This window comes from Bufo bufo, chromosome 10, assembly GCF_905171765.1.
Source record: "Bufo bufo chromosome 10, aBufBuf1.1, whole genome shotgun sequence".
NCBI classification, from domain to species: Eukaryota; Metazoa; Chordata; class Amphibia; order Anura; family Bufonidae; genus Bufo; species Bufo bufo.
In genome coordinates, this window is record NC_053398.1 from 26186943 (window position 1) to 26212102 (window position 25160).

The 25160-nt window shown below is 44.8% G+C and overlaps 1 protein-coding gene across 2 annotated transcripts in view; it reads left to right on the top strand.

The window, feature by feature from the left end:
* The window catches only part of IMMP1L (inner mitochondrial membrane peptidase subunit 1), a 55132-nt gene that overhangs the window by 7756 nt on the left and 22216 nt on the right, over positions 1 to 25160 (top strand). For both annotated transcript variants that reach the window (XM_040410030.1, XM_040410031.1), the window contains exons 2-3: positions 23504 to 23640; positions 23733 to 23821. In XM_040410030.1, coding sequence (XP_040265964.1) covers positions 23536 to 23640; positions 23733 to 23821 — 194 coding nt within the window. In that variant the 5' untranslated portion in view covers positions 23504 to 23535. The remainder of the gene's footprint in view (positions 1 to 23503; positions 23641 to 23732; positions 23822 to 25160) is intronic.

Genomic DNA, 25160 nt, shown 5'->3' on the forward strand with positions numbered 1-25160 from the left:
CCCAAACCCGAACTTCTTCACAGAAGTTCGGGCTTGGGATCGGTGTTCTGTAGATTGCATTATTTTCCCTTATAACATGGTTATAAGGGAAAATAATAGCATTCTGAATACAGAATGCATAGTACAATAGGGCTGGAGGGGTTAAAAAAAAAAAAAAATAATAATTTAACTCACCTTAATCCACTTGATCGCGAAGCCGGCATCTCTTCTGACTTCTTTCTTTGCTGTGTGCAGGAAAAGGACCTGTGGTGACGTCACTCCGGTCATCACATGGTCCATCACATGATCCATCACCATCACCATGGTAAAAGATCATGTGATGACCGGAGTGACGTCACCACAGGTCCTGTTGCTGCACACAGCAAAGAAAGAAGTCAGAAGAGATGCCGGCTTCGCGATCAAGTGGATTAAGGCGAGTTAATTATATATATATTTTATTTTTTTAACCCCTCCAGTGCTATTTTACTATGCATTCAGAATGCTATTATTTTCCCTTATAACTATGTTATAAGGGAAAATAATAATGATCGAGTCTCCATCCCGATCGTCTCCTAGCAACCGTGCGTGAAAATCGCACCGCATCCGCACTTGCTTGCGATTTTCACGCAACCTCATTCATTTCTATGGGGCCTGCGTTACGTGAAAAACGCACAAAACAGAGCATGCTGCGATTTTCACGCAACGCACAAGTGATGCGTGAAAATCACCGCTCATGTGAACAGCCCCATAGAAATGAATGGGTCGGTATTCAGTGCGGGTGCAATGCGTTCAACTCGCGCATCACATCCGCGTGGAATACTCGCCCGTGTGAAAGGGGCCTAAAGGGTTTGTCTGGGTTCAGAGCAGAACCCGGACATACCCATATTTTCTCCCAGGCAGCCCCACTAAGGGGAACCTGTCATCACCTTTATGCTGCCCATACTAATGGCAGGATAAAGTATAGACAGGTGAGATGATTTCAGCGGTCTGTCATTTATAAGTAAAAAGTAAGTGGTTGCCGAGAACCAGCATCACAATCATTGCAGACTGGACCTGGAAAAGAGTCACGGCCACCTGAGAAGAGTCCTGGTTATTCATGAATTCCTCCTCACCTGCTGATGACTGACCGTCTTCTCCTTAGTTTTCTCCCTTATCTCTTAGGCTGAATGCACACGGCCGTGAGCGGTCCGTGGTGTCCCGGCCTGGAATCCTGCTGTCATTGGTTGCTATGACGCCGTGCGCTTCATGCCGCCGCTGCACTACAGTAAGACACTTGTATAGATCATAGCAACCAATGACGCCGTGCGCTCCTGCTCTCAGCAGGATGCCAGGCCGGGATACCACGGACCGCTCACGGCCGTGGAACACAGCCGTGTGCATTCGGCCTTAGAGACAACTGCCGATCATCAGCAGATGGGTGAGAGAGCAGGAGATTATAATAACCAGGACTCTTCTCGCTAGATTTGACTCTTTTCCAGGCCTGGGCTGCAATGATTATGATGTTGGTTCTCGGCAACCACTTACTTTTAGCTCATGAGGGACACGCCGCTGAGATCAGCTTTTCTGTCACTAATTTATGCTGCCCTCAGTGAGGTCAGCATAAAGTTGATGACAGGTTCCCTTTAAGAGGAGCATCGGAGCATTTCATGCTCTCCATAATTAGGCTTCCGACCGGTAGTGAGCCCAGTGATGTCACCGGCACTGATAGGCTTTAGCGCTGCCCTAGCCTGTAAAACGACTAAGGCAGCGCTAAAGCCGGCCCATCAGAGCCAGTGACGTCACCGAACACACTGCTGGGCAGAAGCCTCCACCTAGCAGTCTGGCGCCGGGCAAGGGAGAGCATCAGGGTGTAAAATGCTCCGATGCTATCATCAGGGGGGCTGTCTGGGTAAAATTCTCGGTATGTCCGGGTTCAGCTCTGAACTCTGGAAACCCCTTTAACCATTGCAGAGGTGGCAAAGTAAACTTAGGGCATTTACAAGAAAACAAAAACTTTTTGTCTGGGTTCAGAGCTGAACCCAGACATATCCCCTTCTCCACCCTTTACTCTGAGATGAGCATCGGAGTATTTCATGCTCTCCCTTGCCCTGCGCTGGATCGTACAGGGCAAGGGCTTTTTCATTACATCTGGTGACATACCAGGTCTCTGCTAGGCGGAGGCTTCCGCCCTGCAGTGTTGCCAGCGGTGTCACCGGCACTAATGCCGTGGCCTGTAAAAATTTAAACGGACAGCCCTTGTTTACAAATGCTCCGATGCTCAACCCTGAGGGCCTGAATGAAGGAAGAAGGGGTTATGTCCTGGTTCAGCTCTGAACCCGGACAACCCGTTTAACATAATCAGAAAAAAAGATCCTTACGGACCCTACACCAGGAATAGGTACAAGCTTCAGACATAAGGAAGAAGTGCTCACAGGTGAGAAGACAAAGTCCTCTTCAGCATAAGGGGCAACATCAATGAGACATCATGAATGAAGCCTTAGCTGTATTAAATGGGGCAGCCCTGTCATGTGCATGAAACTTTTTTTTTCTTTAGTTTTCAGGGCCTTATATATTGATGACCTAAACTGTGCCTAGGACATCAATATCTGATCAGTTAGGTTTGAAGAGGCCGCGGCTCACAGACATTGTATAGTGGCAGTGCTTGGTATTACAGCTTGGTCCTATTCATTTCTATGGGACTGAGTGCAGCTAGGCCATGTGACCCATTAACGTGATGTCGCTGACCTAGGAAGAGGCCTCTTCAAACAACTGACCAGCGTAGATGCCGGGAGTCGGACGCCCACCGATCAGATATTGATGACCTATCCTGAGGATAGGTCATCAGTATATGAATCCTGTATACCCTCTTCAGCACAGGTGCCCGTGAGAGACGATACCACTAAGTGGCATTCATTTTATGGGTCTGTTTAACGCCTTTTAAAGATGGCGCCCGCTTCACTCAGCAGAGACCCAGCGCTAATGTATCTGATCGGCAATTGTCAGTTGTGAACATGGCGGCTTTCCACGGGAGCCCTGCTCTTCCGGGGCCAAAACGGCTCCCCTGCCCAGCAATTGGGGGAGCCGTTTGTTTCAGTGATTGACTGGCCGTTTCACGTCAAGAGGAACTGTTGGGAGGAAGAGGAGTGGTGGGAAATTAGTGAGGCATGCATGACTTTTTTTTTTATATTACACCTTTCTAAATCTTTATATACATATTATTATTTTTTTATTAATTTTAAGATATATAGATGAGTGTCTGTCTAGGGTTTTTTTATTTTTATTTATTTTTATTTTATTTTTTTATGCGCGACCAAACGACTGGACCGATCTTCACCAAATTTGGCACACAGGTACATCAGGTGTCTGGGAAGGTTTTAGACCGGGACTTGGCTCTCTAGGACTTACTGACCTGCATCAACCAATAGAAGCCAGCAAGCCTTTTACTTAAATCCGAACTGCCATTTACATGGTCACATGTCCCTTATTAGCCAATAGAAGTTTGCAGGTCATACTCCAGGTTGCCATAACAACTGATCACAGGTTTTAGCAGTTCGCAGGTCCTTAAATATTCAGTCATATGACCTATGACGGCACAACTACACTGCTACATGCATGGGGCGCTGTGGAGTTCACTGTTAGGCCTCTTTCACATGGGCGAGTTTTCCACGTGGGTGCAATGCGTGAGGTGAATGCATTGCACCCGCACTGAATCCGGAACCATTCATTTCTATGGGGCTGTGCACTTGAGCGGTGATTTTCACGCATCACTTGTGCGTTGCATGAAAATCGCAAGCAAGTGCGGATGCGGTGTGATTTTCACGCACGTTTGCTAAGAGAAGATCGGGATAGGGACCTGATCTTTATTATTTTCCCTTATAACATGATTATAAGGGAAAATAATAGCATTCTTAATACAGAATGCATAGTACAATAGCGCTGGAGGGGTTAAAAAAAAATAAAAATAAATTGAACTCGCCTTAATCCACTTGTTCGCGCAGCCCGGCTTCTCTTCTTCTTTGCTGTGCAGGAGAAAAAGGACCTGTGGTGACGTCACTGCGCTCATCACATGGTCCGTCACATGATCCATCACCATGGTGATGGATCATGTGATGAGCACAGTGATGTCATCAAAGGTCCTTTACCCAGGTCCTGAAGAAAGAAGCTGGGCTGCGCGAACAAGTGGATTAAGGCGAGTTAAATATTTATTTTCTTTTTTTTAACCCCTCCAGCCCTATTGTACTATGCATTCTGTATTAAGAATGCTATTATTTTCCCTTATAACCATGTTATAAGGGAAAATAATTACATCTACACAACACCGAACCCAAACCTGAACTTCAGTGAAGAAGTTCGGGGTCTGGGTACCACATTCAGTTTTTTATCACGCGCGTGCAAAACGCATTGCACCCGCGCAATAAAAACTGAACAACGGAACGCAATTGTGACTGAAATTGCATACCTACTCGCGCGGGTTTGCTGCAATGCACCAGGGACGCATCCTGAGCCAAAACGTGACGCCCGTGTGAATGAGACTTTAAAGGGACGGGCGCTGTGGAGTTCACTGTTAGGCCGAATTCACACGGCCGTGGAACACTGAAGTGAGCGGTCCGTGGTGTCCCGGCCTGGCATACTGCTGACCGCAGGAGCGCACGGCGTCATTGGTTGCTATGACGCCGTGCGCTTCATGCTGCCGCTGCACTACAGTAATACACTCGTATAGATCATAGCAACCAATGACTCCGTGCGCTCCTGCTGTCAGCAGTATGCCAGGCCGGGATACCACGGACCGCTCACGGCCGCGTGCATTCGGCCTTAAAGTGGCGGGCGCCACCGGCAGGGGGGTTAGACAGAGATGTCCCCTCTCCCCCTGCTATTCGCTATAGTTATGGAACCCTTAGCGGATAGGATTAGACAAGATAAAGAAATTGTGGGTTTTAGGTTTGGATCCCATGAAGAAAAGATTGCATTATATGCAGATGATATTGTGCTGTTTGTGGGCTCCCATGGATCACTAGCTAGGATTTTTCAGATATTTGATAATTATAGTAAATATACTGGACTGAATATTAATTGGTCTAAATCGTCCTGTATCCCGATTGATCCCTTGAATAACTTAACACCGGGGTTATTGGAAATCAAGAGACCAGAGGAACCAGTAAAATATTTAGGAATCTGGATAACCCCTAATTCTAAGGATTATGTTCACTTAAATGTGCTCCCCAAAATTCAGGAAATTAGGAAGAAAATGGAGGTATGGAAAAAAACTACATGTCTCAATGGCAGGACGTATTTCCCTAGTGAAAATGTGCATTTTACCTTCCTTGAATTATATTTTGTGGAATGCGCCGGTATTAATCCCCAAAAAAAATCTTTAAAAAAAATAGCGTCGCTTTTAGCGGATCTGATATGGAGAGGTAAAAAAACACGGATAAGAGCCCAAATACTACACGCTCGGGAGAGAGAGGCTGGGCTGTCGGTCCCAAACCTGGAACTTTATATTTTCTCTGGCCATATCAGAACTATGTTAATATGGAGTAATACACAAAGATACAAGACCATGATAGCAGGGATCAATAAAAAGCTGGACAAATGCAGCATCTTCCAACTGGTGGAGGCTGACATTGTCACAACAGCAAATCCCCAAAATACTGATATTTGGCCTGTGGGCTAAAACCTGGAAAGAGGTAAGAGAATTGTGGCCACAGACCAGATTACATACCGATACCATATTGTGGGATAAGACTCAACTTACAGAATTAAAGCTGATTGAACAGGGAATCTGGTGCAAATATGGAGTTTTTAGACTGGGTCAAATATGGAAGGAGGGAGATATTCTTACATACCTGGACCTTAAAAACGAGTGTGGAATAGGAGATAGGGACATGAGCTTCTTCTATCTACAATTGAAACAAGCTTTAGGCCTCTTTCACACGGGCGTTGCGGGAACAGGTGCAGGGGGCGTTGCAGGAACAGGTGCGATTTTCCCGCGCGAGTGCAAAACATTGTAATGCGTTTTGCACTCGCGTGAGAAAAATCGGCCTGTTTGGTACCCAAACCCGAAACTTCTTCACAGAAGTTCGGGTTTGGGTTAGGGGCTGGGTAGATTGTATTATTTTCCCTTATAACATGGTTATAAGGGAAAATAATAGCATTATTAATACAGAATGCATAGTAAAATAGCGCTGGAGGGGTTAAAATAAATAAATAAACTCACCTTAATCCACTTGTTCGCGCAGCCGGCTTCTCTTCTGTCTTCTTTTTTGCTGTGTGCAGGTAAAGGACCTGTGGTGAAGTCACTCCGGTCATCACATGGTCCATCACATGATCCATCACCATGGTAAAAGATCATGTGACGGACCATGTGATGACCGGAGTGACGTCACCACAGGTCCTTTTCCTGCACACAGCAAAAAAGAAGACAGAAAAGAAGCCGGGCTGCGAGTGGACTAAGGTGAGTTTATTTTATTTTTTTAACCCCTCCAGCGCTATTGTACTATGCATTCTGTATTAAGAATGCTATTATTTTCCCTTATAATAATGATCGGGTCTCCATCCCGATCGTCTCCTAGCAACCGTGCGTGAAAATCGCACCGCATCCGCACTTGCTTGCGATTTTCACGCAGCCCTATTCACTTCTATGGGGCCTGCGTTGCATGATAAACACACCAATATAGAGCTTGCTGCGATTTTCATGCAAACCAGAAGTGATGCGTGAAAATCACCGCTCATGTGCACAGCCCCATAGAAATGAATGGGTCGGGATTCAGTGCAGGTGCCATGCGTTAACCTCACGCATTGCATCCGCGTGGAAATCTCGCCCGTGTGAAAGGGACCTTAAGGATGACGTTGGGAAAGGGGAACACAAATTACCACCTTCCCACGCCCTCTAGCCAATATCTCTAAATTAATTGTGGGGAAGAAACTGGTGTCTAGGATATATGAATCATTGTTACATCAAAAGACAGGGGAAAAAAGCAACTAATTATTTAATGCACAAATGGCAGGATGTTCTAAAGTCTCAACGGGAAGAGTTTTGGGAGAGGGCGATACAAGCAAAAAAACAGGGTCTCAAACAATTATCTCATAGGATCACCCAATTCAATGTACTATACCGATTATATTAGCCTAATGAAATATTATAAACCCAAAGAATTTAGTTGCAAAAAATGTGGCCAGATAGGGGTGGATGATGTGCACTTACTGTGGACATGTTTAAAGATCCAAGACTTCTGGCAGAAGGTTAATGAAAAAATAAAGGCATATCATGGGTTTAGTATCCCTAGGGAGTTTGAAATATGTATTTTGGGGGTAGTGGATAAGATAGATAATTTATAAACATCGTTCCATAGCCTCTAAACTTCTATTCCATGCTAGGAGGTGCATTGTTGGGCACTGAGGAGATGGTGTGGTACCTGTGGCCAGGGAATGGGAGAACCGGACTAGGTTCTCGCTTGTCAGAGAAGAATTCCACTTGGTGTCCACCAAAAAAACCCATAGATTTGCAGAATTATTGCAGAAATGGTTAAAAAACTAGATGAGTGGACACCCGGTGTAGGCGAGGGGATTTGGTGGTGGTGAGGGGGGGGAGATGAAATTATAATTTTTTTTTTCTAAAAAAAAAAAAAAAAGAAAAAGACCAAAAAAAGAAAAAAGAGAAGGAAAAAAAAAAGGGGCGGAGACTATGGAGATATATATATATATTATATAGAGAAAAGGAAAATAGTGGCGGCACCGGAAAAAACACAAAGAGGGTGCTAAGTCCAGGGATGTAGCAGCTTACCCCGTCAATAAGAGATGAAAAACGGACAGCACTCCAGATAAAAGATAGTGGTGTTTATTCACCCATGTGGATGGCAACGTTTCAGCTCATACAAGAGCCTTTTGCTTGAAAAAGGCTCTTGTATGAGCTGAAACGTTGCCATCCACATGGGTGAATAAACACCACTATCTTTTATCTGGAGTGCTGTCCGTTTTTCATCTCCTATATATATATATAAATTTTATTTATTTCTAAGGCACTGGGGGTTGTCTCATTATAACAACTTTTCCCCTAGCCACAGGATAGGTGTCAACAGAGATCCAACCACTGGGGCCACCACCAGTCACGAGAATGGGGAGCCTGTGTTCCCCCATTTGAACGGAGCAGCGGTCACATTGTAGTCAACAGGCACATCCCCAATTTTTGTAATGGAACAGCCCCTTTAAAAGGGTTGTCTGATCTGAGACAATGGAGGCATATCTTGTCTGGTATATTGAGAATGGAGTGGGCCAAAGTGGTGGCGGGAGGCCGCCACCAAGCGCTCTCCCATAGAAGTGAATGGAAGCGCACAGCACATGACCAGCCAGCGCTAACCATTCACTTTTATGGGCCCGATGGAAATAGCCGAGCCAGGGCTCAGCTATTTTTGGCAGCCCCATAGAAATGAATGGAGGGCGGTTGCGCCCTCACCAATTTCTGGACTCCATTCAGGAGGGTCCCGCACCTATCAGACAATGGGGGCATATCCTAGCAATATACCCCCATTGTCCTTTTTTATTGTCACAGTCCTCGAATTGCAACCCAGGCAGCTCTAGAGAGTTGACAAGTGATTAATAACAATGTTTAAGGAGTAAAATTGAAATTGCTTAATTAATTAAAGTGAAGAGAGCAAAGCAGCATTCGCACCACGGATCCTATCACTTTTCCTTTTTTTTTCCTTTCCTTTTTTTTTTGGTCTTTTTTTTATTTTTATAAGATAAGCAGCGCAAACAGAATAATCAACACATTTGGCTGTCATCTGCCGTACAGAGTGGGAAGATCACAGGGTTTTTTTGTTTTTTTTCTCTTCCTTTTGGCTTGTAGGGTTGGTCTTTTTATTTTCCGTTCCAAGCCCCCATCTGGGAAGGCCGTGATGTGCTCTCAGATGGAGCACGGGGCTCGCTGTAATCTGCTTAGCTGCACCACAGTTAAAAATCTTCATTCCGTGTTTGTGTAATTTATAATTTTAATGAGACCCCGGCTCTTGTGGGCTTTGAAATTTATTAAAACCTCTTTTGTGCATATGCTTTTGTTCCTGCTTGATGGGCTCGGCGTATTTAAAAGTGATGAATTTTTATTCATGGATTTTAAAAAATGAAGGGATTAACGACGACTGTATATCATTGCTTTCTTCAATTGATATTTAGATCTGTTTCTAATGACTTTTTTTTTTTTTCCATCACATGTGAGCGGAATTTGCAAATATATTTTTTAATTTTTTTTATTGGGTATTAAAAAGAAGGAAATTGGTTATTAATCTATTAGGTGTCCAGTGTAAGGTATACGTGAAATGTGTTTTTTTATTTTTTATTTTATTAAACTGTACAATATGTACCGGTAATTGGGGAAAAATTGTATGTATCGAAAAGGTTTAAATTATTATGTTTAGCTATTTCATTTTTATTATCTTCTAGTTTATTTGTAGATGTACAGAGGTCGCTGTCTCGGTGGGATGGTTTTGCCATTTTAATCCATTTATCCCAAGTTATATTTTGAGTCTTCTGAAAGTGTTAGCAATTTCAAATGTACTGTTTGGACCGGTTTCACACTCGCGTTGCAGCATTCCAGTTTTTGAGACCCGGCAGAGGATATCAAAACCGGAATTAAACGGATCTGTGCCATTTAATATGTCCGGATGCATCTGGTTGTATTAAAACAAAACTGAACAAAACAGATTTGGTATGAAAATCATTGTAAGTCAATGGGCGCCGGATCCGTTTTTTTCCGCTTCCTCATTCATTGTCAATGGGGACAAAATTGATCAGGATGCATTCTGTTCCATTTTGTTCTGTTTCGCAGCTTGCAGCGGTTTTGTGTCTGGTTAAAAAAAAAAAACACGGAACAGAATGCAGCCTGATCAGTTTTGTCCCCGTTGACAATGAGTGGGGACAAAACTGATCCGTTTAGGCCTGGTATTGAGATCCTCTGGTGGATCTCGAAACTGAAATGCCACAACGCAAGTGTGAAACAATGATTTTTGCGAGATGTGATTACCCAATAAATGAGCTTTTGGCTCGTTTATTGGGTAATCGGCGGCACCTTCACACAGGCAGACAATTGCTAACGAGCGTTCCTGTGAAAGCTTGTTAGCGATGATCTGGCTGATCCTCATCACTGTAAGGCCTCATGCACACGACCGTTGTGTGCATCCGCGTCCGTTCCGTCATTTTTTCACAGTTTAGCGGAGGTCCCATTCATTTCTATGGAGCTGTGAAAAAAAACTGATAGTCCTCCGTTTTTTGTTTTTTTTCTCCGCGTCCGTGATTCCAGTCCGTCAAAAAAATATAACCTGTCCTATTCTTGTCAGTGGGAAACGGAGGACGGACCCATTCAAGTCAATGGGTCAGTCAAAACAAACGGATGCACAACTGGTATGTCGTCCGTGTCCGTGTTTTTTTTTTTTTTTTTTTGTTTTTTTCTACAAGACCTTGGTGCAATAAAATTACACTTTTCATTAACCTTCCTTTTTTTTCCCCTGTCAGACAAATAAAAGGAAGACACAAGGAAACAGAACTGAAGCAAAATCGGACACGGACCACTGAAGCCAAATCACTGACAGTGAAAAAACACTGTTGTGTGCATGAGGCCTAAGGCTACATGCACACAACCGTGGTGTGTTTTGCGGTCCGCAAAACACAGATGGCGTCCGTGCGCGTTCCGCAATTTACAGAATGGCACGGACAGCCTTTAATATAACTGCCTATTCTTGTCCGCAAAGCGCGGACAAGAATAGGACATGATATTTTTTATATTTTTTTTTTGCAGGTCCACTGAACGGAGCAACGCATGTGGACAGCACACGGAGTGCTGTCCACATCTTTTGCGGCCCCATTGAAGTGAGCCCTAAGGCTACCTGCACATTGGCGTTTCCGCACCAAAAAACACATTTCACTTGCTGTCTTCTGTGCGGATTTGATGTGGTTTAGTATCAACATAATTGACACGCTGCGTATTTCTAAATCCACATGGCAATTTCTGCACGGAAAGAAAGTAAGGTGTACACAAGATTTGTCCGATTTTCATTCACTGGTACTCTATTAGGCTTCATGCACACAACCGTATATATTTTGCGGTCCGCAAAAAATATTGATGACGTCCGTGTGCATTCCGTATTTTGGGGAATGGAGCAGCTGGCCCCTAATAGTAATACGGACCTTAATAGGACATGTTCTATTTTTTTGGTGGAACGTATATACGGACATACGGAAACGGAATGCACACAGAGTAAAAAAAATAGAACATGTCCTATTATTGTACACATTACGGACAAGGATAGTCCTGTTCTATTAGGGGCCAGCTGTTCCATTCCACAAAATACGGAATGCACACGGACGTCATCCGTATTTTTTGTGGATCGTGTGCCTTCACATGGGAGCGGATTTTCTTGGGGGTTTCTCTGCACTTCCGCCCCAAAATCTGCAGATGCTACTTGTGGATTTGCCCTGATCACAGTGTGCTGTCCGCCTTTTTTGCTGACCCATTGAAATTAATGGGTCCGCATCCTATCCGCAAAAAAAACGGAACGGACACAAGCAAACAGCGTTCGTGTGCATGTAGCCTTACTCTGCAGTTTTCCACGCTAAAAACTGCTCGTAATCTGCAATGTGTGCAGGTAGCCTAAGAATAACTGCAGACGATGCAGCTTGCGTGCGGTTTTTCCACACGGGTGTTCATGTGGAAAAACTACAGCGTAAGGCCTCATGCACACGACTGTAGTTTTGCTCTGCATTCGATCCGGGAAATAATGCGGATCATTTCAGTGCCCCTTCTGCTGCGTTTTGCAGACAAGAATAGACATTTCTAATGGGGCAGGACGTGTCTTGCGGATCTGTAATTTACGGACCTCAGAAAACTGATGCAGCTGTGTATGAGGCCTAATATAGTACCGGAAAAGTGAATGATATTTTTCGAAATTTACCTGCCATGCGGATTTTAAAAATTTGCATCATGTTAATTGTTTGTGTGATTTCGTACCTTTATGTAGAAATAGCGGATTTCTGTGTGTTTTATTTTTTATGCGGTTTTGGTGCATATTTCATATGGATTTTCTTCATACAAATACGCAATGTGTGCAAGTAGCTTAAGGGGTATGGATGTCAGACTCCTGTTCTTGACCTAGGTGTAGACCCCAAAGGGGTATCCTGTGAATATGCCTATGCTTGTAAGGCTACATGCACACGACCGTGCCGTTTTTTGCGGTCCGCAAAAAAACGGAAGCCACTCGTGTGCCTTCCGCAATTTACGGAACGGGCGGCCCATTGTAGACATTCCTATTCTTGTCCGCAAAACGGACAAGACTAGGACATGCTATATTTTTTTTGAGGGGCCTCGGAACCGCGCAACCGATGCGCAGTGCTCCAGACTAGAAAAAATACCTAGTAGCCATTGGCTCCTGAACTGAAAAATTTAGGAGCCAAATTAAATTTTTAGTCGCCAAATCGAAACCGAATCAAAATTTTGGTATCGTGACAATGCTACGCCGATCAGATCGGTGTAGGGTTGTTTCGATACCAAAATTTTGATTCGCTTTCGTCACCATAAAAAAGTATTGCGATACTCAATACCATGCGGGGGAAAAAAGCTGCGTACATTTCACATTTTATGAAACGTTCGGCCCATAATAAAACAGTCCTATCCTATTTTTTGGGGTGACAAGTTGACTAAAAAATGGCGAATCGCATGGTTTTTATTTATTAATTCGTTACGGCGCTCACCGCATAGGAAATATTTTTTAATAATTTAATAGTTTGGACTTTTCGGACGCAGCGCTATATAATTAATTTATTTATTGTTTATATATTTTATATGTAAAATTGGGAAAGGGGGGGATTTAAACTTAAAGGGGTTCTGCACTTTGTTTTAACTGATGAACTATCCTCTCGATAGATCAGCTTCTGATCGGCGGGGGTCCGACACCTGGGACCCCTGCCGATCAGCTGTTTGAGAAGGCAGCGCGCTCCATTAGCGCCGCGGCCTTCTCACTGTTTACCGCCGGCTCACTGACGTCACGACTAGTGTCAACTAGCGTGGGCGGGGCTAAGCTCTGTTCACTTGAATGGAGCTTAGCCGCGCCCACGCTAGTTGATACTAGTCGTGACGTCAGTGGGCCGGCGGTAAACAGTGAGAAGGCCGCGGCGCTAATGGAGCGCCGCTGCCTTCTCAAACAGCTGATCGGCGGCGGTCCCGGGTGTCGGACCCCTGCTGATCAGAAGCTGATGATCTATCCAGAGGATAGATCATCAGTTAAAACAAAGTGCAGAACCCCTTTAACATTAGGCCTCTTTCAGACGGGCAACACATTTTGGCTCCGGATACGTCCTGGGTGCATTGCGGCAAACCCGCGCGATTTACTGCGATTGCGTTCCGTTCAGTTTTTATCGCGCGGGTGCAGTACCTGAGGGGTTAACTGCAGCGGATCGCAGCTCCCTGTAATAGAGGTCGGGTGCCGGCTATTTGATTCCAGCACCCGCCTCCTGTATTTGTATTAACAGCTCAGTTATCTTCATTGGTGGCGCAGTGGCCACAGCCCCTCCCCTCCTCCTCCTCCTGTCTCTCCTCTTATTGGCGGCGGCAGCACAGGGGGGAGGGAGAGACTCCTTCTCCACTGGGCTGCTGAGAAGAACATCGGCGGCGGGGCAGAGAACTATCATCTCCGGTGCCCCGCCGCTGTATTCAACTGCAGAGCTGCGGTGGCGGGTCTAGTCGCAAATGGCGACAAGACTAAAAAGTCTTGTTGCCATTTGTAAATTCTAAGTCGCATTGGCGACCATTTTTATGCCATCTGGAGCCTTAATGCGGACAGCACACGGAGTGCTGTCTGCATTTTTTGCAGCCCCATTGAAGTGAATGGGTCTGCACCCGAGCTGCAAAAACTGCGGCTCGGATGCGGAACATAACTACGTTCGTGTGCATGAGGCTTAACACCCCCTGCAAAGTTGTCTGATCTGAACATTTAAGGCATATTTTCAGAATATGCCATAAATGTCTGACTTTTGCAGGTTCCAGTTCGAGGACCTGCTCCGATCTAAAGAATGGGACCCCATCTTGCGCTATGGTCAATGGAGAGTTGGCTGCACATGCGCACCTCTTGCCATTCATTTCTAGATCTATGGGACTTTCGAAAATAGCTGAATGCTCTCGTCTGTATTCGGAGCGCCAATAATAATCTTTATTTCTATAGCGCCAACATATTCCGCAGCGCTTTACAGTCATGTACAAAGTCATGAATAACATGTCAACAATTAAAACAAGAGGAATGAGGGCCCTGCTCATAGGGGCTAACAATCTATAAAGGAGATTAGGGTGACACCAAAGGTGCCCGGCCATATTAACAAAATTGGGATAGACACACAGCTGCATGAGCTGATATCTGTAGTGCTTCTTAGTGCGTGGGGTGTGATGGATGCTGATGGATCAGGCACTGAAGAATGACATTGAGGGGGTTTAATGGAGAAGAGTTAGATCAGGAGATGTGATAGGCCAACCTCAAAAATGTGTTTTTAGGGAGCGCCTAAAAAATGTTGATGCTGTGAATTAACCTAATTGCTTGGAGTTGGGCTTTCCATAGAACTGGTGCAGCTCGGGAGAAGTCTTGGAGATGGGAATGAGAGGGTCGGGTTATGGTGGATGTCAGTCGTCAGTCATTTGCAGAGGGTAGAGCACGGGTAGGGTGGTAGACCGAGATGTAGGGGGTGCAGCACTGTGGAGAGCTTTGTGGGTCAGAATGAGAAGTTTAGTTTTGATTTTTATCCTGTATGGGCAACCATTGCAATGATTGGCACAGGGCGGAGGCGTCTGAGTAGCAGTAAGGGCTTGTTCACACGAACGTTCTGTGTTTTGCGGTACACAAATTGCGGATCCTTCAAACACTGATGCCGCCTGTGTGCCTTCCGCAATTTGCGGAACGGAACAAACGGCCCATTATAAAAATGCCTATTCTTGTCCGCAAAACGGACAAGAATAGGACATGATCTATAATTTTTGCGGGGCAACGGATGCAGACAGCACACTGAGTGCTGTCCGCATCTTTTGCGGCCCCATTGAAGTGAATGGGTCCGCCTCAGTCCCACAAAAATTGCGTAACAAATGCGAACCCGAATGTACAGTCGTCTGAATGAGCCCCTTAGACAGATCCGCCTGGCTGCTTCCTTCAGGATGGATTGGTGGTTTAGTGAGGGGGGGCGCCCAATTGGTAATAAGTTAAAGTAATCAAGACTCTAATGGATCTGGGCAATAATCTGAGGTTTTGTTTTTTCACAGTAAGAAACGGAAGGATTCTAGAAACGTTTTTGAGGTTCAGGTGTCGTAAGCGGGTGAGAGATTGAATATAGGGGGTGAATGAAAGATCAGTGTCAAACATAACACCGAGACAGCGGGGGCGTGATGATAACGCCACACACTGAGAAGGCGATATCGGGTTTAGATAGGTTACACCCAGTTTAACAGTTCGTGGTTCCGGCACAGAGCAGCCTGCCAGATCTCGGAGATCCAGCTTTGCCGGATCCTCTACCTCACCACCGGATCCCCATTGACTGCATTGGGGTGCGGTGGTGATTCGGCCAGTTCTTCGGTAAACAAGTCTGGTTTCGGCTGGAAGTAAACTGTTGCATGCAGCGGGTTATGTGTGGCTCAGCATTTTTGCCGGAAATCGGCTGGATCACCATTGGACCCCACTGCAGTCAATGGGGATCCTGTAATGAAGTAAAGGATCCAGCAGGCTGCTCTGTGCCGGAACAGCCTGTCGCATCCACAAACAGAGAGGCAATGGCGGGTGGATTAAAACAATGAAATAATACTAGGAAATAAATAAGACATTATTACAAAAAAAAATCTCTTCAGAGTCCCGTGGTTTCTATCATTACTGTTAGTATCCTTTACCACTGATCACCGCCTATCTCTTGCCGTTCAACTCTTTTTGTTTAAGGTACTGAAAACCAAACCTACTGGATAGCCTGTCCGATAGGGGCTTTGTAGAGGGACAAGAGGAGAGGACCAAGGACTGAACCCTGAGGAACCCCAACAGGAAGAGAAGTTGAGCCAGAGAATGATACACTGAAAGAGCATCCATGCAGCGGAATGGAGAAAACCTGGCCCATGTCGATTAGTTCCTGCCGTGTCCTTCATGCTCTGAGTATTTGACCTGTTCAGAACCTCCAGCAGCAGATCTATCTCTTCATGTCAAGAATAGCATAGCATGCAGCATTATTCATGCCACTAAAATCCGCATTGGGAACCTCTTTGTATGCTGATGGGGCTCAATTTATAAGCCAGTGGCTTCCATTAGTCATCCCTTTGCTCCGTTGTTTGATAGATTCGGTCTTGTGGCTTCCGTTTTATGAATGGACATAGTATATAAGGCCAAAAAAAGACATTTGTCCATCCAGTTCGGCCTGTTATCCTGCAATTGATCCAGAGGAAGGCAAAAAGAAAAACCCTGTGAGGTAGAAGCCAATTTTCCTCACTTTAGGGGAAAAAAAGTTCCTTCCAGGCTCCAATCAGGCAATCAGAATAACTCCCTGGATCCACGACCCCCCTCTGGTAGCTATAGCCTGTAATATTATTACACTCCAGAAATACATCCAGGCCCCTCTTGAATTCCTTTATTGTACTCACCATCACCACCTCCTCAGGCAGAGAGCTCCATAGTCTCACTGCTCTTACCGTAAAGAATCCTCTTCTATGTTTGTGTACAAACCTTCTTTCCTCCAGACGCAGAGGATGTCCCCTCATCACAGTCCTGGGGATAAATAGATGATGGGAGAGATCTCTGTACTGACCCCTGATATATTTATACATAGTAATTAGATCTCCACTCAGTCGTCTTTTTTTCTAAAGTGAAAAACTCTAATTTTGATAATCTTTCAGGGTACTGTAGTTGCCCCATTCCAGTTATTACTATAGTTGCCCTCCTCTGGACCCTCTCCAGCTCTGCTATGTCTGCCTTTTTCACAGGAGCCCAGAACTGTACACAGTACTCCATGTGTGGTCTGACTAATGATTTGTAAAGTGGTAGGACTATGTTCTCATCACGGGCATCTATGCCCCTTCTGATACAACCCATTATCTTATTGCCCTTGGCAGCAGCCGCCTGACACGGGTTTCTACAGCTTAGTTTGCTGTTCACTAAAATTCCTCGGTCCTTTTCCATGTCGGTGGTACCCAGTGACATGTCTTGTATATCCCCTCTCAGTAACTTGCGTGGTTATCTTTACGAACCCCTTGATATATAGTAAAGGTTGCTGTATTTTATTAGTAGTAGTTTATCACTTGTCGGCGTCTATGGCTTTACTCTTTTTGCATCTTTTAATACCAATCCTTTGGGTCCATGCTGGGAAACATCATAGATTGAAATGCTAAGAGTCAGACGGACGGAATAGAGCTTCATGCTCTTCCTGTTGAAGATGAAAAGCCGGCCTCGCTTTATTCACTTGCCACGGTACCTGTTTGAAGGTCTCTTGTGCGTCTTACAAGTAGATTAAGGTTGCTGAGCCTGAAACCTTAGGTTCCCTACAATCGTCGGCTCTGTTCCTGAGGTAGGACGATGATATTTAGCTGTGAACGCTGTCATTAAATTTAGGTCATTGCCTCATTGTAAGTCCATTTCCTTTTCTCTACTCTCTTTCCTGAGCTAGGTTTGTAGATAAATGTTACCGCTCAAACCTTGTGTTGTCGGAACCTCTTTTACGTACAGTGAATGTTTGTTTGTCCTTTAATACCTTTAAGCTCTTAAAGGGAACCTGCAAAATAATCTGCAGACACCATGTTATAGAGCAGGAGGAGCTGAGAAGATTGATATATAGTTTTCTGGGAAAAGATTCAGTAAAACTTGTATTTCATTCATTTACATTCCTGCTCATTCTGGCCTTTGATGTCCAGGAGGCGGAGCCATCAGTGATTGACAGCCTCCCCTATATGACTGTGTATACAGAGAGAGCTGTCAATCACTGATGGCTCCGCCTCCTGGACTTCAAAGGCCAGAATGAGCAGGAATGTAAATGAATGAAATACAAGTTTTACTGAATCTTTTCCCAGAAAACAATATATCAATCTTCTCAGCTTCTCCTGCTCTATAACATGCTGCCTGCAGCTCAGACACCATATTTAATGTGACCGGTTCCCTTTAAGATAACCGTGTAGGAAATTCTGAGTTAAAGAGGTTGACATTAGTGGCACATCACTAGGATAGGGCCCCGCACCTATCTCTAAAACGCGTGAACAAGAGCAAACCGCAAATTTATTTGGGAGTTCTGATTATGGATGGGTCCGCAAAAACAAAAGATGGGTGTCACACAGACGTCCTCTTCATTTTGCAGATCCACGTTTGCAGCCTAAGGCCTCTTTCCTACTGCCGTTGAGTAGGTCGGGCAGGTTGTCCGGGTCCCAGAGCTGGCCCTGGACATATCCCTTCTTCACCCAGACTGCCCCTTGGAGATGAGCATCAAATCATTTAATGCTCTGATCGATGCTCTCCCTTGACCTGCGTTGTATCATGCAGGGCAAGGGCCGTTTATTTACAGGCTAGGGCAGCGCTAAAGGTGACGTATGTGGAATACGGATGATACACGGAGGGCAACTTCACGGATGGAACACGGCCAAAAAAAATTCACGGCAGTCAAATAGACACTGAAATGGGAAGGAGGCCTCAAGGTGCCCATACCCATTGTATGAAAGTCAGCTGAACCTGGCAGGCTAATGTGTATGGGTGACGTTAGAAGGTGGAAGAGGATAGAAGAATTGCGTAGGTTGGGTTTATGTTCAAATATTTATTTGCGTGACTTCTTACCCTTTCCCCATTGCGATAAACATGCATGCTCAGCCCATTGGAAGTTGGGTCTCGTGTTAATGGATGCAAGCATTAGTTATCCTTTTTGATTCTGGAAACACGCTGTATTTTTGAACCTGTAGGTGGCACTATAGAGACATTACGCATCATTCGGGAGGAGATTGATTTTGCATATTTTTTTACCCAGGGTGCATTGCCCCAAAGACAGAAATCTCCACAATGATGATCAGTACCATTTTTTTATATATATATATATATATATATATATATATGTTAAAGGATATAAATATATTTTACGCTGTATGTACAATTTATTGCACTTTTTCGCTATTTGTAAGCTTGCGCAACCTCTCAGCCGATGCTTCCCAAGCTTGAACCCTCGCATTAACTTTCCGCCGTTTTCTTATGTTAATAGTTTGTAATCCCGGATTACATCAATGTGTTCCCTCATTGTATCCACTATATTTCTCAACTTAATTTTCTCGACGTCTTATTCGGACTAGCGCTCGGAGTAAATGGCGGGCAAACAGAAGCCGAATTCTCCGAGGGGCTGTCCGCGAGCGATGTAATAGAGGCTTTATAAAGCAAAAGACTAATTTATGGGAATCTGTTTTAATTCAGCGAGAACAGAGCCGGCTCCGTTGTGTCTGCGTTTTCATATTGTGCCGAGCGTTCTGCCCTCCGAAAAGGGAAGGGGGGGGGGGGGATATTTTAAAAAAAAGACTGCATATGGATATTCCCTTGATATCATTCACTTGCTGTGTAATCTTATTATGCAAAGTTCTAATCTCCACCTAGAATGAATGCCTCCGGGTCACAATATAGTTCTATCAAGGTTTTAGAGGTCATGTTTTGTGATCCTTGGCTTATTCTTCTAAGTAGGTCTGGGATTTGAAGGGTATTCCCCTGACGGTGTCCGAGATAAGGCAGTCAAAGCCTGCTGCCTTTTTGGAAGAGGAGACCTACATGAGGTCCCTGGTAGGATTAAACTTGATTTGTAGCCGTCGGATTTCTTAACAGATGTATTATTGGGCAGGGAATAGAGAGCCCACCAGCGCAGTGAAATTGGAGCGCGATTGGCATTCTCGGGAAGTCGTCCGCCTGCTCGAACAGCAGCTGCATGTGGATTTGACTTCTTTCAGGTGAAGCTCCTTCCAGTCACTTGGAAAGGATGGGATGAAAAGGAACGTCGGTGATAATTTTGATGTCTGCAAGATTTAGTACCAGTGTAATGGGATTATCAGTAACACCTTCCGCGCAGGAAAAAGCCACCTGGCGCTTTAACTGGCAGTAACTGCAAACTAATCCGTTTCCCATCTCTTGGATGTCATTCATGAGGCTCGAAGCGATTTCCACCCCGCGTGCTGTGATTAATTTTATAAACATAACCAAAAAGAAAAAAAAGAAAAAACATGTGACGGAGAGGACGGCAAATGTATTCATGTGGAGAATATGGTTCTTGTCGGGGGCCCAAGGCGAGGAACGCTAGAACTTTCTTAACTTCTGCTGAATACTGTTACATAGGAGGCACATATTCTCTTCTTTAGGTTTTATTGGAAGGCAATATACTGTTTATCACAGTCTGGTTTATAGTATATTTTATGTACATTTTTGTACTAGTGTTATATATTTCTATTTATATTTTTAATTGTGTTTTTTTTTTTTTTGTTCTAAATTTTTTACTACTGTCTGCTTTGTTTCTATTTGTTGCTTGTATGTATGTACACATTAATGTATGTGACCACACTGTTTTATTAAGCTTGGCCATCCTCGCACTTGGGGCCCATGCACATGACCATATTTTGCATCCATGGCTGATCCACATTTTTTGCGAATTGCTCACGGACTTATTTCTTTCTATGGATCAGCATGTCCGTTTTTCAAGTTACAGAACATGTCCTATTGTCCGTGTTGCAGACAATAATAGTCATTCGTAGCGTTGGGAGTGAGAAAAATGCAGATTGCACACGGAAGGTATCTGTTTTTTGTGCATCTGTGGATTGTGCACTACAATATGGACATGGTTGTGTGCAGAAGGCCTTACTGTATTTTACTGTGTCTTGCTCATCTATTTTTTTTTTTTTTTCATTTTTCCATAGTGTGGGTTCACCTGCCACAATTTTTTTTATCAGATCTTAGTTCAGCCCTCAGGTCAGACCCCCACTCTTGATTTAGCCCTCAGGTCAGACCCCCACTCTTGATTTAGCCCTCAGGTCAGACCCCCACTCTTGATTTAGCCCTCAGGTCAGACCCCCACTCTTGATTTAGCCCTCAGGTCAGACCCCCACTCTTGATTTAGCCCTCAGGTCAGACCCCCACTCTTGATTAGCCCTCAGGTCAGACCCCCACTCTTGATTTAGCCCTCAGGTCAGACCCCCACTCTTGATTAGCCCTCAGGTCAGACCCCCACTCTTGATTTAGCCCTCAGGTCAGACCCCCACCACTCTTTTTTTTTTATTTGACCTTCGATCAGACATAAAATTAAAAGTATCTCTCCTGTTCCGGACAACTCCATCTTCCTGCCCTCACAGCTCCCTGGTCTTCTGCTGGCCGGGTCATAGTGTTGCACCCGGTAGAAGTCCAGGGAGCGGTGAGTACCGCCAACACTACACCAACCACTCCCCGCACCTACTGGAAGCGCTCATTAGTATTCGTTTTATAAGATACACTGCCATTTTTCCCCCACATTTTCTGTGCACATAAATTGCATTTGAGTGTTTGAATAGTTTTAATTGTTTTTATTTGATAACGTTTTTATCTTAATTGGTGGTTTACTTTATACATCTGTAGCGCATGATAATATGTGGGGAAAGTAGGATCTTTCTCCACCTCAAGCTGTTGTAGTTCCCTTTCCCCTGCCTGCAGGCTTAATGTTCACAAAGATCCTTAGTTACCTCCAAAAATTTGTTCATGCTAATACAATAAATAGAAAATGGGGAGGAGGGGGATGCGGCTGCAGTTTATCTCGCTACAATCTTCCTTGGATAAGGGGAATAAGCGGACATGTGTTTGGCTCAGAATACTGAGCGCGGTGCTAGCATCATACTGGGAAGGGCTAACCTCTGAGGAGACAAGGGAGAGAAAAATATATATATATATATATATATATATATATATATATATATATATATATATATATATATATATATAGTTCAAAAGACAGAGGTTGCGAAAAGGCCCCAAAACACTACATTTATGGTAATATACATTTACAGCTGGGTTTACCTACCCAGTCCATAGCAGAAAAATCTGTGGCAGATCAAATGGTGGACATGCTGCCAAGTATACGTCCGACACGCCTCCTACTCATTACTGTTGTTTTGCCCCTTTTCCATTGACTTCTATGGAAAATCTCTAGTATACTGGAGTCAATGGGAAGCTGTCATTGGTGGTTGCAATGTGGATTACACAGCAGTGGCAGATGTTGCCCTTGTGAACAGAGCCTCGGGGAGTAAAATAGATAATTCCAGTTAGGCCGCATGCAAACCACCTTGTGCAGTACAGGAAACATGGCCCACGTGTCGGCCGCATCCCTCGAACCAGTGATGGCTAACCTCCAGCTGTGGCGAGACTACGACTCCCATCATGCTCCATTCATTTCTGTGGAGTTCTGAGAACAGCCAAGCAAGTGTGCATCTTGGGAGTCGTAGTTTCCCATACTGCATGCGGTCTAATCCCGTGGATAGGAAATAACTATTAGGTTGGTGGGGGTCCAGCAGCCAGGATTCCCACTGATCACAAGAATAAGGGTCCCTTACCCTTGGCATGAATGGAGCGGTAGGTAGAGCATGCGCCCTGTCCATCCACTCATCTATATGGGACGGCTAGAAATGGCGTAGTACAGAGCTCGGATGAGTGGAGCAGTAGTGTGCGTGCTCGACCTGCTTTCCATCTATTTTGGAGGTACTGGAACCCTTCTTATGATCAGTGGTGATCCCAGCAGTCATACCCCCCTCTAATCTTAATTGTTGACCCCTTTCCTGTGGATAGATGATTAGGTCAACTAACCAGAATACCACTTTATTCGTTTTTTATTTTTGCTGCCTAGCACTAGGACTATAGGTTCAAAGGTAAGATGCCCATGCTCTTCTCATATAGTTCTGCCTGCATTAAAGGGGTTGTCTCATGTCTCAGGCTCCTGAAACATTTCCTGATGCTTGCAACCCTAGGGGGGAGATCTGGATACTTGTACGCTTCACAGCAGGGGATATGCAGAATTACATGCCTGCCATTCATGGCTGTCGCCGTAGTCCACCGGGATGAAAGCCGCCCTTACGTCCTGAGTGGGAGACCGTCCACTGTGATGTCTGTATCCCCTAGTAGAGTATATGGACGGAGGCCGACCTCTGTAAATGTGTGGACAGGCAGAAAATGTACCACAATAGAAGGGCTCATCCACACCAATTTCACTTGCTGTCTTCTGTGCCGATTTTATGTGGTTTTGTATCCACATAATTGACACGCTGCGTATTTCTAAATCCACATGGCAATGGAAAGAAAGAAGCAAGGTGTAGACAAGATTTGTCCGATCTCATACACTTTGCTGGCCGGTATCCGTGTTTTGTGGATCCACAATTTGCAGACCACAAAACACCGGTCGTGTGCTTGGACCCTTAATGAGGTGAAATACTTTTTATATTTTGCTGCTGCCACTTTACAGAATGTAATCATGGAAATGTTTTGCACTTTTTTCATTTTTATTTTTTTCTCTCTAATATGCATGATTTTATTATTTTGTCTTGCAGGACGGCCTTTAACCAAACGGCGAACATCTAGTATGATCAGAAAGGTGATCGGGAAGTCGCTGGGCTTCCTGGGGTACGCCATTCAGTACGGCTGCATAGCTCATTGTACATTCGAATATCTTGGAGAAATTGTGATTGTAAGTATCTCTTTTTGTTCTGGAAATTGTAAAAAGCAATCTTTATTCTATTGTATTTGTGTGACACGTGCATTGTACGCTTTCCATTTCAGTGTTCTGGGCCCTCGATGGAACCAACCATAAAAAATTATGACATTTTAGTTTGTGACAATTTGAGTCGACACCTTTATTCCATTCACAAGTAAGTGAACACATTTCAAAATGTGGCGTCCTCGTTATATAAGCTATGAAATTATTATTATTATATTTATGTTTTTGCTTTATCCTTGCAGTTTAACTGTCTATTATGGCTTTCAGTTGTGGAACGTGAAGGTAAAACGTCTTAGAGCCTAATAATGTAGTTTGCTGGAACGACGGAGGACTTGGTCTGGTGGTGGACTGTGTGACTTCTCTGATTGATTCAACTTAGGGCTCTTTCACACCTGCGTTATTGTCTTCCGGCATAGAGTTCCGTCGTCGGGGCTCTATGCCGGAAGAATCCTGATCAGGATTATCCTAATGCATTCTGAATGGAGAGAAATCCGTTCAGGATGCATCAGGATGTCTTCAGTTCCGGAACGGAACGTTTGTTGGCCGGAGAAAATACCGCAGCATGCTGCGCTTTCTGCTCCGGCCAAAAATCCGGAACACTTGCCGCAAGGCCGGATCCGGAATTAATGCCCATTGGAAGGCATTGATCCGGATCCGGCCTTAAGCTAAACGTCGTTTCGGCGCATTGCCGGAGCCGACATTTAGCTTTTTCAGAGTGGTTACCATGGCTGCCGGGACGCTAAAGTCCTGGCAGCCATGGTAAGTGTAGCGGGGAGCGGGGGAGCAGTGTACTTACCGTCCGTGTGGCTCCCCGGGCGCTCCAGAGTGACGTCAGGGCGCCCCAAGCGCATGGATCACGTAATCGCATGGATCACGTCATCCATGCGCATGGGGCGCTCTGACGTCATTCTGGAGCGCCCCGGGAGCCGCACGGACTGTAAGTATACCGCTCCCCTGCTCCCCGCTCCTACTATGGCAACCAGGACTTTAATAGCGTCCTGGGTGCCATAGTAACACTGAAAGCATTTGGAAGACGGTTCCGTCTTCAAATGCTTTCAGTACACTTGCGTTTTTCCGGATCCGGCGGGCACCTCCGGCAACGGAAGTGCATGCCGGATCCCAACAACGCAAGTGTGAAAGAGGCCTTATAAGAGCAAATATGGCATTATTTCTGGTTGATCATAGCTGTTGTGATGAGATACCATCTGTAGACCTATAATAATGTAGTACTGTGATGGTCCTTACAAACAATTTTCATAAGATCTTTGATACAGGTTGCATTAAGTCTCCCAGCCAGACCACCTATGACAAAGGTGTGTCAGATATAGCGGTATATACCTGCTGAGTTCCTCAGTACGTCTGGTTGCATTGCTGTGCCTTCTAGCTATTGATTTTAATGCACCTGACAATAGTATCTGCATGGAGCATTAAAGGGCTGTTCTGGTTAGAAAAAGTTGTCCCGTATCCACGGGATAGGAAATAACTATTAG